Raw genomic sequence first — 13,500 nt, 5'->3', positions numbered from 1 at the left:
GTTGTCCTGGCTTTCATGGCCGCAAAGCCCAGCAACAACATGAGGAAATGGGCGGGGAAAAGACTGGCAAACGTGGTTATTCTTTCCTGTTCTGGTACTCAAACAGGAATTTGTACTTTGTGGCTCTGTAGTACCCCTCCATTCACAGATATGGACATGCATGCTCTAGCTGAAGAAATTGTGGTTGAATGCAACGAAGGCTCGGTCACGATGTTTTACTGTGTCTTGGGATATTTGGGGTTCATGGCTAGTGTCTCTTTTCTGGTTGCTTTTTTTGCTCGGAAATTGCCAGACAGTTTCAATGAGGCCAAGTTCATAACTTTCGGCATGTTGGTGTTTTGCAGCGTTTGGGTGTCCTTTGTTCCAACTTACTTGAGCACCAAGGGGAAATACATGGTGGCCGTGGAGATCTTCTCCATTTTAGCATCCAGCGCTGGTTTACTGATTTGTATTTTTTCCCCAAAATGTTATGTCATTGTTTGGAGGCCTGAACTGAACAGCAAGGTCCACTTATGTATAAGAAATAGGTAGGAACCTATGGGTTGGATCCAACCATCTTTTGGGTGGGGAAAAAAAAGAAGACAAGGGTCCCCTATAATCATCAAAAAGCCTCTGCTGGGGGTCATGGGTCATGCAAGGACAAAAGCTATGTGGGATGGGGTAGCAGAAAAAAGGACAATTGGGTGAGGTTGAGTGAAAAAGCTAGCTGGATCGAACCATAAATATTTGCAACGTCTGTATTTGTACACTTCCACCATGATGATGAAAATCAAGAAGGAATCCTGCAAACGGTTAAAGGTGTTATATTCTTTCTTCACATCAATGACTAACAATAACGTAGTAACATATTGAACATGCCCCATGCTGGATCAGACCAAGGCCCATCAAGTCCAGCAGTCTGTACACACAGTGGCCAACCAGGTGCCTCTGGGAAGCCCACAAACAAGATGACTGCAGTGGCATTATCCTGCCTGTGTTCCACAGCACTTACTATAAAAGGCATGCTCTTCTGATCCTGGACAGAATAGTTGTGCATCATGACTAGCATCCATTTTTACTAGTAGCCATTAATACCTCTCTCCTCCATGAACATGTCCACTCCCCTCTTAAAGCCTTCAAAGTGGCAGCCATCACCACATCCTGGGGCAGGGTGTTCTACAATTTAACTATGTGTTGTGTGAATAAATACTTCTTTTTTTCAGTTTTGAATCTCACCCTCCAGCTCTGTCATGACTAGAGAATAAAGGTGGTACAAGCAGAACGTTCGCCAATTTGGCAGGATCCCTTTGAAGATAGGGCTATAGTCACCTGATCCTGAAGACGGCATCCTGGGTTCCGTACTATGGAGATGAGGGAGAGGGGAGAGGGGGTTCCCATTGTCAAAGAGCTCCCCAACCTGTCTCCACCAGTTGGAGGCTGCTTTGGTTTGGTCAAAAGTTTTCCAAAAGACAAAACCTTGAACTCCAGGCTTTCGCCCCAAGTCCAAGGAGTAGCTGCCACCAGCCCTTTCAAAAGATTGAGCTCCAGGGGGAAGATAAGGGCAATCCTCTCCCAACTCACTCCAAAATTGAGTGCAACGCTTACCCTGCAAGGTAGAGGCCTGCCAGGGAAAGATTACACTCCCAAAATATCTTAGGTTTTTGGTAGGTGGTTTTTACACTCACACAAAGGCACTTAGAATTTAGGCTTGGAATCCCAAAATCACAGACACAAGCCATTTAAAGGCTAACAGTTTATTTATAAGATTCAAGCTGGTTTACAGGAAAGAAAAAGTCATGAAGTGTTAAGCAAGAAAATAATAAACTGTTTAGCATCTCTAGCTAATACATTCAAAAGCCTTTTTGGTTCAAAAGGATTGGCAAAGGTTTCTTGCATCAGGTTTATAGTTACCAACTTCCAAAGATGCTTCCAGCATTCAAGAGTTTCAAAAGGTTGTCCAAAGGTTTCTCCAAGCAGGTCAGCTTGACCAGAGTTTCCCCGTAGGGCCAAAATCAAATGGGTTGTGATGCAGCCAGCACAGCCTTCCTGCTGTACCCCCAAAGCATGCATAGTTTTCTCAAGGGTTGGTTTGTCCTTATATTCGTTTTCTCAGTGGCATGAGCTCATAGAGGCCAATTGAGAAAACGCAAGCACTTAGCTGTTAATTAATCACTTGGTCAGAAATTGCTGACTCATTCAGAGATGTGTTCAGGTGAGGAAGCCTGCAGAACTACCTGCACCTGGACATTGTCATGATGGCTGACCATTTAATTACCATGGCAATGCACGGCCTTGCATTCCAAAAAGGGGAAAGGTTAACTAGCACCAGCTGGGGCTTACCTTTCTCCACAGAAGCATTTTTCAAAAGGAAACTTATTTTTCTGGTCTAAAATCCCAACAACACAAAATTCATAGGCTTCTAGGCCTGAACCCAAAAGAAATAATACAATCCAATAAATTGAGGGACCTCAACTTCTTGACACCCATGACTTGACCAGCAAGACAGGAGGAGGGCGAGGTCGGGCAGCACTACCCAAACTGGCAGAGTAACAGTAGGTGAGAGATAGGGGGTACAAAAAACAGCCAAAGAGTGTATGCTGGTGTCCCCAGTTATACTCTTACTGGGGTAGGGGTTGATGAGATTACCCCTAGTGGTTCCCTGAGTGAACAAAGCCCTTGATGGTCAGCTGAGAGGAGGTGCAGAGGGCAATTTGGACAGACTACGCCTAAACCATTGACTGAGCACATTCCAGGAGAGTCGGGGGACGTTGGTAAATGGGATTATCTAGTCGAAGACAAAGATTCATAGAGCTACACCCGGGTGACTCATTCCTTTGACGTGGAGGCTACTAAAGCATGTTGTTTAAAGCCTCCTGCATTTTCTACTTGAATTTTTTTTTTTTACATTAAAGAGTGCTTGTGCTATTTACCCCAAGTCTACATGTACAGCAAAACTCCAGGGCAGGTTGTTTAGAGGAAACGATACTTGATCAACCCCTCTTCGCTAATGTAGCACCAATGCACTTCACTGTATCCCTCATCACATCCTTGACCACCTTGTTTCTAAAGTTATAGATGATTGGGTTGAGTAAAGGTGTTACTACAGTGTTGAGTACAGTGGCCACCTTATTGAAATCCATGGAAGTACTGCCACCTGGCCTAATGTAGATGAATATGCTGCTGCCGTAGTAGAGCGAAGCCACAGTGATGTGGGAGCTGCAGGTGCTGAAGGCTTTCTTCCTACCTTCAGCTGAGGGCATCCTCATCACCGTGACGATGATGCAGAGGTAGGAGACAGTCGTCACAGAAACAGAAGTCAGCAGTGTGAAGCAGGACGACATTAGCTCTACGATTTGAACCAGGGTGGTATCCGCACACAGCAACTGTGTCAAGGGGCTCGAGTCACAGAAGAAATGGTCAATGACATTGGGGCCACACTAAGGTAGACCAGATTTAAAGATGATACCAAGCACGATGCAAACGATGCTCCCCATCCAGCAGGAAAGCATCATGAGCGTACAGTACTCGGTGACTCATGATAGCCGCATAGCGCAACGGATTGCAGATGGCCAAGTATCGGTCCACAGACATCGCTCCAAGGAGCAGGACTTCCGTGGTCCCAGCTAGAAAATACAATGTCATCTGGACTGCACAGCCAAAGAAGGAGATGGTCTTGGTCTTTGAGATGAGAAGGCTCAGCATCTTGGGGGTGACTGTGGTGGTGATGATCATCTCCAACCAAGACAGGTTGCTGAGGAAGTAGTACATGGGAGTGTGGAGACGGGAATCAAGATGTATCAAGAGGACGACGAGAGCGTTGCCCATGATTGTCAGCATGTACATGATCAGGAAGAGGATGAACAGTGGCACCTCCATTCCCTGATGGTTAGAGAAGCCAAGCAACACAAACTCAGTCACAACTGTTCCTGAAACATTTTCTCTGTCATTTACTGACATGGTGCTACAGAGCTGTAACCAAAAAGGGAGGGAAAGGGGGGGACCAAGTATTACTACCACTGCCACCAACTAAACAATACCAGTACCTACTGGCTCCTTGTATGCTCCCTCTGCTTTATGTGATGCATCTATACCTAGCAGAATTTACAATTTGCACTAAAGAGTAGAGAAGCAGAAGCAACAGAAGAAGCAGAAGCAGAAGCAACAGAAGAAGCAGAAGAAGAAGCAGAAGAAGGAGTTGGTTTTTATAACCTGATTTTCTCTACCTTTAAGGAGTCTCAAACCGGTTTACAATCACCTTCCCTTCCTCTACCCACAACAGACACCTTGTGAGGTAGGTGGGCTGAGAGAGTTCTGAAAGAATGTGACTAGCCCAAGGTCACCCAGCTGGCCTCATGTGTAGGAGTGGGGGAAAGGAATGATGATCTGGCAGATGAAAACTATTATAGTTCCAGCCAGTTTTTTTCATTCCATCTCAGCCTTCTTCTTCCTTCTAGCCCCTGTCCCTCACAGTTTTATACATGTTGTTTCCTTGATCCTTCCTCCTTTTTCATCAGCAGAAAAACTGGTTGAATACAACCTGCTTAATGGCATAGTGGGTTTTTGAAACAAGAGAATTAAAAGTGTTATGAAACAGGAGTCCCTTGGTGTCTATGCCAATATGTCTTCCAACTCTTGTAATCTCCCTTCAGGTAATTTCAGTTCCTTTCCACTGACCATAACACCCAAATCAAACATCCTAGATCTCACACCGTAAGCAAAATACTATCTTCCATTGACATTCTTGTAAAGTTTTCCAGTGTTTGTTATCGTATCCAAAGCATTTTTGACCTGTCTGACCAGAAGTAACATGTGTATATACTTCATGGAAAGTGATGCCTGGCTCCAATCAATTTCAAGCAGTCTTTATTATTTGCAGGCTTAGTGAATCTGGGAACTGGAATTAGAAGGCTTGTAGGAGAAATCAGATGAAATAAGAAAATAATGCCCATGTTGTTAATTGGGGAAATAATTCTAAAACTGGACACTGGAGCAGGTATATAAGTCAACAGGTGACTATGAATAAAGAAGAAGAAGAGTTGGTTTTTATATGCTGACTTTCTCTATCACTTAGCGATCAAACCGGCTTACAATCATCTTCACTTCCCCTCCTCACAACAGACACCCTGAGAGGTAGGTGGGGCTGGGAGTGCTGTGACTAGCCCAAGGTCACCCAGCTGGGTTCATGTGTAGGAGTGGCAAAACAAATGCAGTTCACCAGATTAGCCTCCGACACTCCATGTGGAGGAATGGGGAATCAAACTCGGTTCTCCAGATCAGAGTCTACTGCTCCAAACAACCACTCTTAACCACTACACAACACTAGCTCTCAAGAACAAACAAGCCATAAATATGTCATGTTGTTTTTGCACTCACCAAAAGGTGGATATCAGCTTGGTCTACTAAAATGATCCATCTCATAGCCAACTTGCTTTAGACAATTCCCACTTCCTACAAAGCACAGCTTGGTTAAATCTTCTTGGCTGCTCAATCATTGGTAAATAGCCTCTTATTGCTCACCATCATCTTGATTTCCATCAGTCAATGTCTGGGAAAAGTCACCATTCATAGAAAGGAAGAGAAATAGCCTAGTTGTCTAGGAGATATGAAACAAATACTTACGATACTGCAGTTACAAACGGAAGAAGTAAAATCCAATAGTTAGTGATGATAACAGGGGCTCTTGCTGGATGGGAAATGCAAAAACTATTCATGAATGCAACAATTAATTAAATTTAGCCCTATGACAGTCCGCCTTGTTTAGCAAGTTCATCTACGGTACTTTTTAATGGATCTGGCAAAATCCTTTCTGAAATGTAAGAATGTTAACTCAGAGCTATCCACTAGTTGATTTTATCACTGTTGCTTTTATACACCATATTCTGGAAACAAGTAGGTAGATGAAATCTTTTAATATTACATACAAAGAAAACAGCAAATATTCACAAATATGCATGGTCTGAAATTCTGAATACATGACTAGCAGTCTGAATTTAAGATAGATCCAAGATTATTTTTTCTTGCTTGTGGTAGCTGGTTCCATTCTCAGCTTTAGATCATTAAAGCTAGGTAGGTCACCTGGGATTCTTGAAGGCAACTCCAGAGATTTAACCATTAGGGTTCGAGAAGTTTACATCTTCCAAGCAACTTTGTTTTTACTTCATCAGAACAAAGACAAATGGTAAGATTCCACTGTCGAACAACTCTCATTGTAAAAAAAAAAAAAAATCCTAATATCCAGCCAGTACCTTTTCACCTGCAATTTAAACCCATTATTGCAAGTCCTATCCTCTGCTGTCAATAGGAAAAGCTCCCAACCCGTTAAATAAATAATTAGCTATATTTTGAATGGGACTAGACAAGCTGAGGGAGGATAGGTCCATCAATGACTACTAGCCATGGTAACTAAAGGGAACCTCCATAGTCAGAGGCACTAAACCTCTGAATGCCAAACGTCTGGGGGCAACATCGGGGAAGGCTGTAGGCTCTATGCCCAGGTTATTGGTGATATGTATGAAATAAAATTATACCATAAATGTGCCATCTTGAACAGCCCATTCCTGAAGATTGGGCTGAAAGTGAACACATGAAGCTGCCTTATACTGAATCAGATGCTTGGAACGTCAAAGTCAGTATTGTCCACTCAGACCGGCTGCGGCTCTCCAGGGTCTCAGGTAGAGGTCCTTCATAATTTTAATTTCATGCACCACTAGGACTTAGGGTTACATATATTCAAAAGAGGGACATTATAAAAAGGAATACAGAGGTAGTTATTGGAACATATGACAATGAGGTACCGTATGCAGTAGAATCATTGGGGAGAGGATCACACACCACTCTTGAGATGACCACAACTCTTCTCAACTTTGTTGTGAAACTCGAGGCAAACAGGCTCACTACAATGCAGAATAATGCCCCATACTTGGGTTGTAGGAAACATGCAGGGAAGTAGTGGGTATTCCATACTACAAGGGACAATTTCCTAGAACAGAACAATATAAATAAAGATAATGAGGTTCCCACAGAGATTTCTTTATGAAAACACAGAAGTTTAAACAGAGATAATACAAGCATTAAGACTTCTTGAAGGCAGACGTCCGGTTGCTGTGAATTCTACACTATCAAACAGCAACAGTAGCCTCCAGTAATATATCTACCCATCAAAGTATCATCACCCATTTAGAAGTGAGATGCAGGGATGCATCAATCCATTTTTTATATCAAGGCAGGGTCTAGGGTTGCCAACCTCCAGGTATTACCTGGAGATCTCCTGCTATTACAAAATCTCCAGCCGATAGAGATCAGCTCACCTGGAGAAAATAGCCACTTTGGCAATTGGACTCTATGGCATTGAAGTCCCTCCCCTCCCCAAACCACACCCTCCTATGGCTCTGCCCCCAAAACCTCCTGCTGGTGGCAAAGAGGGACCGGGCTACCCTAGCAGGGTCCCTCAATTAGGGCATGTATTTTTCCAGGTGTTCCAGGAGGATGCGGCTTGGCTGCATGAGAACTCCGGGGGCACGTTAATTAAGGATATTTTGTATGGCCCTGCAAAGTTTCTCATACCTTGGCAGGATCATAAGTAAGGCTCTCATAGTCTCCCTAACAATGTCAATTTCCCTGGTGAGCCCAGGAAGGGAGATCAGCCCCTCTCCTGGTCATTATCAGCAGGTCTGAGTCATGACCGTCACCCGAGAGAATTCAATCACCTGCAACTGGACACGTCTCCCTTCCCCATTATGTCACCATAGTACTGTTCTCTGGTACCATTCAACAACAGAAAGTTTCACTTCTATTACTGCAGCTCAGATCCTGACCCTTGACCAACGGGGATGGATCCTAAAGTTGCACCAATCATAGTACTACCCAAATTCCACCAACGGGCAGTAGGATCCTGAAGCTCTGACCCAATGCCATCACTGATCCTAGTTCTACGTAGTTTGTAACCAATAGCACTGATTACCCTATTTCCCCTTTGGTGAATCCAGGTGCATAAAAAGAGCGGACCAAGCCTTCCGTTCTGGTAGTTTGCTCTGCTCCTGAACTTTCTTCCACTGCTGAACAACTAGACCATCTCCCCTTCTGGTACTTGTTTATGCTCCTGAGCCTTCTTCTATCATGACTAGCATCACTGGACCTCCGTGTCAAGATAGGTAGAGTAGGCTTTTTCCTCTCTCCTGTTCTGCTCCCCTTTCCAAGTTGAGCATCCATATATTTTAGCTTCTCACTTCTCCAATCTCAACCACCCAGCGTAACCGCTAATCCTGTTCCTCTGTAGCATCTTCACCTGTCTAGGAACATGTTTCCTCCAATACCATGGAGTCTGTCTGCAAGGGCAACCTTCTCTCCTTGGTGGTAGCATTGCAGTATTTTCTCTAAGGGAGGAATGACGTCCAAAACCATGGAGGCTGTTGGCGAGGGCAACCTTGTCTCCTTGACGGTAGCGCTGCAGTTGTTTCCCGCAGGGAGGAATGGTGTCTGATACCATGGAGTTTGGCTGTGAGGGCAACCTTGTCTCCTTGGCTGTGAGAGGAACCTTGTCCTCCATGAGTTGTTAGGGATGAGTCACCTGCATTCTCTCAACCCAAGGAACATGCCTCCAAGGGCAACCTTGTCTCCTTGGAGGTCGCGTTGCCCCAGCTTCCCATAGGGAGAAATGGTGTCCAAGGCCATGACGCCTGCCTGTGAGGGCCACCTTGTCTCCTCAAGCAGCAGCTTTCAAAAGGGAGGATCGGTGTCCAAGACGGTGAAACCTCTCTGCATGGGCATACTTGTCTCCTGGGTGATAAAATTGCTGCAGCTTCCCACAGGGAAGAATGGTGCCTGAGACCATGGAGCCTGGCTGTGAGGGCAGCCCTGTCTCCTTGCTGGTAGCTTTGCAGTAGCTTCCCACAGGGAGGAATGGAGTCCAAGACAGAGGAGTGTGTCTGCAAGGGGAACCTTGAGTTGTTAGGGACGGGTTGCCTGAATTCTCTCAAGCCTCCTCTTCCTTGCTTGGTGCTGTCCACTTAAATTTTCTTCTATGGAGAGGAGGACAGACACATAGAAAGCAAGTGAGCAAGTGTAAAGTGATGCATATTGGGGCAAAAAAACCCCCAACTTCACATATATACTGATGGGATCTGTGCTGGCAGCGACAGACCAAGAAAGGGATCTTGGGGTGATAATGGATCGCTCGATGAAGATGTCAACCTAGTGTGCAGCTGCTGTGAAGAAGGCAAATTCCATGCTGGCCATAATTAGACAAGGAATAGAGAATAAAACTACTGATATCATACTACCCTTGTACAAATCTATGATGTGACCACACTTGGAATACTGTGTACAGTTCTGGTCACCACACCTAAAAAAGGATATTGAAGAGCTTGAGAAGGGGCAGAAAAGAGCAACCAAAATGATCAGGGGACTAGAGCAACTGCCCTATGATGAACCGATAAAATGCTTAGGGCTGTTTAGTTTGAAAAGAAGGCGGTTAAAGTGAGTGTAGCCAAATGGCTGCCATCTCCAGGACTATGTTACACAGTAAACAAATGGACACATGTCAAAGCCATCCCAGATCTGTGCCAAGCCCAGACGCTATGGACAGAGGCTCCCGCACTATTGAACGAAACTGACAAGGAGGAATCATTGGCAGAGAAGCCCCTCATGGAGAACCAGAGGGAATCCATTTTCTCTGTGCCCAGGTCAAGGCTCCATCAGCAGCCATTTCACAGGGAACAAATGGACACGCAGGGAGACCATCCTACCCTACATCTGCGTGATTGATGGCTCATCAGAAACCTACGAGATAATAGCGGCAGAAGTTCGCGCCCCCGCGTCAAAGGGATGAATCACCCGGCCGTAGCTCTATGAATCTTTGTCTTGGACTGGATAATCCTATCTACCAACATCCCCCGACTTTCCCTGAATGTGCTCAGTCAATGGTTTAGGCATAGTCTGTCCAAATTACCCTCTGCCCCACCTCTCAGCCGACCATCAAGGTCTTTGTTCACTCAGGGAACCACGAGGGGTAATCTCATCAACCCCCACCTTATCTCTCACCTACGGTTACTCTGTCGGTTTGGGTAGTGCTGACCGACCACGCACTCCTCCTGCCTTGCTGGTCAAGTCACAGGTAATCTCATCAACCCCCACCCCAGTAAGAGTATAACTGGGGACACCGGGATATACTCTTCGGCCATTTTTCGTACCCCTTATCTCTCACCTACTGTTACTCTTTCGGGTAGCGCTGTCCGACCACACACTCCTCCTGCCTTGCTGGTCAATTCACGGGAACCCCCTCTCCCCTCTCCCTCATCTCCGCCGTACGAAACTCAGGACACCATCTTCAGGATCAGGTGACTATCGCCCTATCTTCAAAGGGACCCTGCCAAATTGGCAAACTTTCTGCTTGTACCAGCTTCATTCTCTAGGCTCTGTTTGTATGTTGTGAAAGTCTGTTTTGCTTGTGTACATACATATAATTAAGTAAAACCTTGTAAACAAAATCTATAGCCTTCACCTTATTTGGGGAGTCATGGAACGGGCTCTTGTATACACAGGTTAGATCCTGTTTATTACACCTTTTGCCAGTTATTAATTTGCTATTACCCATCTCATAATTTAACCGTTCATAACTAGGCAATTTGACTAACAGGAGACATGATAGAGCTGGAGGGTGAGATTCAAAACTGATAAAAGGAACCATTTATTCACACAACGCATAGTTAAATTGAAGAACTCCCTGCCCCAGGATGTGGTGATGGCTGCCACTTTGAAGGCTTTAAGATTGGAGTGGACATGTTCATGGAGGAGAGAGGTATTCATGGCTACTAGTAAAAATGGATGCTAGTCATGATGCACATCTATTCTCTCCAGGATCAGAGGAGCATGCCTATTATATTAAGTGCTGTGGAACACAGGCAGGATAATGCCACTGCAGTCATCTTGTTTGTGGGCTTCCCAGAGGCACCTGGTTGGCCACTGTGTGTACAGACTGCTGGACTTGATGGGCCTTGGTCTGATCCAGCATGGGACATGTTCAATATGTTACTACGTTATTGTTAATTGTTGATGTGAAGAAAGAACATAACACCTTTAACTGTTTGCAGGATTCCTTCTCGATTTACATCATCTTGGTGGAAGTGTACAAATACAGACATTGCAAATATTTATGGTTCGATCCAGCTAGCTTTTTCACTCAACCTTAACCAGTTGTCCTTTTTCTACAGCCCCATCCCACGTGGCTTTTGTTCTTGCATGCCACATGATCCACAGCATAAGCTTTTTGATGATTAAAGGGGACCCTTGTCTTCTTTTTTTTCCCCACCCAAAAGCTGGTTGGATCCAACCCACAGGTTCCTACCTATTTCTTATACATAAGTGGACCTTGCTGTTCAGTTCAGGCCTCCAAACAATGACATAACATTTTGGGGAAAAAATACAAATCAGTAAACCAGAGCTGGATGCTAAAATGGAGAAGATCTCCACGGCCACCATATATTTCCCCTTGGTGCTCAAGTAAGTTGGAACAAAGGACACCCAAACGCTGCAAAACACCAACATGCTGAAAGTTATGAACTTGGCCTCATTGAAACTGTCTGGCAATTTCCGAACGAAAAAAGCAACCAGAAAAGAGACACTAGCCATGAACCCCAAATATCCCAAGACACAGTAAAACATCGTGACCGAGCCTTCGTTGCATTCAACCACAATTTCTTCAGCTAGAGCGTGCATGTCCGTATCTGTGAATGGAGGGGTAGTACAGAGCCACAAAGTACAAATTCCTGTTTGAGTACCGGAACAGGAAAGAATAACCACGTTTGCCAGTCTTTTCCCTGCCCATTTCCTCATCTTGCTGCCTGGCTTTGAGGCCATGAAAGCCAGGACGACGGTGAGAGTTTTGGCCAATATGGATGAAAGCGCCACTGAGAAAATAATGCCAAATGAGCTTTGTCGTAAAAGGCAGGTCACAGTCTGCGGCTGTCCGATGAACAGCAGTGAGGAGGAGAAGCAGAGCAGGAGGGAGCCAAGCAAGCAGCAGGTGAGATACCGATTGCTGGCTTTGACAATGGGGCTGTTCCAGTGTTTGATGAAGAGTCCAAACACCAGACCCGTCAGCAGAGAACCGCACACAGCTATCAAAGATAATGCCACCCCCAAAGGCTCACTATAGGACAGGAAGGTTAGAACCTTTGGAAGGCATTGATCTTGGCCCTTGCTTGGATACTGATCTTTTGGGCATCTGAAGCAACGATTCATGTCTGAAAATGATAAAACATCCAGTTTCAGCATTTTAGCCATTTATTTTATTTTATGTCTATCTTGCCCCCTCTCCCACCGCAGCGGGGCTCGGGGCAGCTAACAACATATAACATACATGATTAAAAAAACACCAAAATATATAACTGTATAAAATTAATGTCAGGTAACAATAAAATATTACAATATAACCCTAACAGCCCATTCCTGAGCCTTGCAGCGACTGGGGATGGTGTAGCCGGGGCACCGCTGCAGCCCCTTCAGTTTCCCGGCTGCTGCAAGGCATTAAAAAATCCTTTAAAACAGGAAAAAATATAAAATGGGTGGGAGAACCCCATTGAAAACAGCGATGGTGCACCAACAAAGACCTGGCGCAGTATTGCTGTTTCTGAGTGGGGTCTTTCCAGGCTGGAGGGGCTTAGGAAGCTGACTCAGTCAGCTCTGCCCCTGGGAAATCCCCAAGAACACACACCCCACACACACCAGCGTCACAATTCTTTTCCAGGTTTTAGGCCCCGGAGAGGCTGCGGATTCGGAGGGCCCCGTGCAGCTCCGTGGTATCCAGGCACCGATGGAACTGCCCCCAACGCCAGCGTAAGTGCCTCTTATTCCACTTCCTCCTCACCACTGTGGCTCAGTAGTAGAGCATCTGCTTGGCATCCAGAAGGTCCCAGGTTCAATCCCCAGCATCTCCAGGTAAAGGGACTAGGCAGGTAGGTGGTGTGAAAGACCTCTACTTGAGACACCGGAGTGCCGCTGCCGGTCTGAGTAGACAATACTGACTTTGATGGACCGAGGGTCTGATTCAGTATAAGGCAGCTTCATGTGTTCACTTTCAGCCCAATCCTCATGGAATGGGCTGTTAAACTCCAACATGGCACATTGATGGTATACCATAGTATACTATATATGCCATAGTATAATTTTCTTTCACACATATCACCAAGTTTTTCTGCCCATCTCATTTTTATTTTATTTTATATATAAAGTAAAAACGAATTAAACAAAGAGACAAGTTTTTACTTGATTATTGTCAAATAAATAACTTTAACTCTGGTTGAGTTGCTGCCAGGAGTGGTCTACCAAACCTTCATGCGATTCCACTCTGGTTCCATCCTTGGCTGGCTTCATACCTTTTCCCTTTGTAAGGATTTTATCACTCTACCCTAACCAGGCCTATTTAAAAAAGTTTAAGGTCCTTGGTACAGTATGAAGCAGACCAAGAAGGACTTACTGCTTGGCCCTGAAGCAACAAGCTAAAGAAAGAAAAAAAAATTGTGCGAC

General features: G+C 45.1%; 1 protein-coding gene and 1 pseudogene across 1 annotated transcript; both read right to left on the bottom strand.

Annotated features, from left to right (window-relative positions):
* Nucleotides 1-2,969: 2,969 nt before the first annotated feature.
* On the bottom strand, nt 2,970-3,936 carry LOC130490586 (olfactory receptor 6M1-like; annotated as a pseudogene).
* Nucleotides 3,937-11,316: 7,380 nt separating this feature from the next.
* On the bottom strand, nt 11,317-12,216 carry LOC130490585 (vomeronasal type-2 receptor 26-like). Its single transcript, XM_056864406.1, has one exon. The coding sequence runs from the start codon at nt 12,214-12,216 to the stop codon at nt 11,317-11,319; it is 900 nt and encodes a 299-aa protein (XP_056720384.1).
* Nucleotides 12,217-13,500: the final 1,284 nt, after the last annotated feature.

Source organism: Euleptes europaea, chromosome 18 (genome assembly GCF_029931775.1).
Source record: "Euleptes europaea isolate rEulEur1 chromosome 18, rEulEur1.hap1, whole genome shotgun sequence".
NCBI lineage: Eukaryota > Metazoa > Chordata > Lepidosauria > Squamata > Sphaerodactylidae > Euleptes > Euleptes europaea.
The sequence above is the reverse complement of the archived record's forward strand: the minus strand, read 5'-3'. Positions and strand labels throughout refer to the sequence as shown.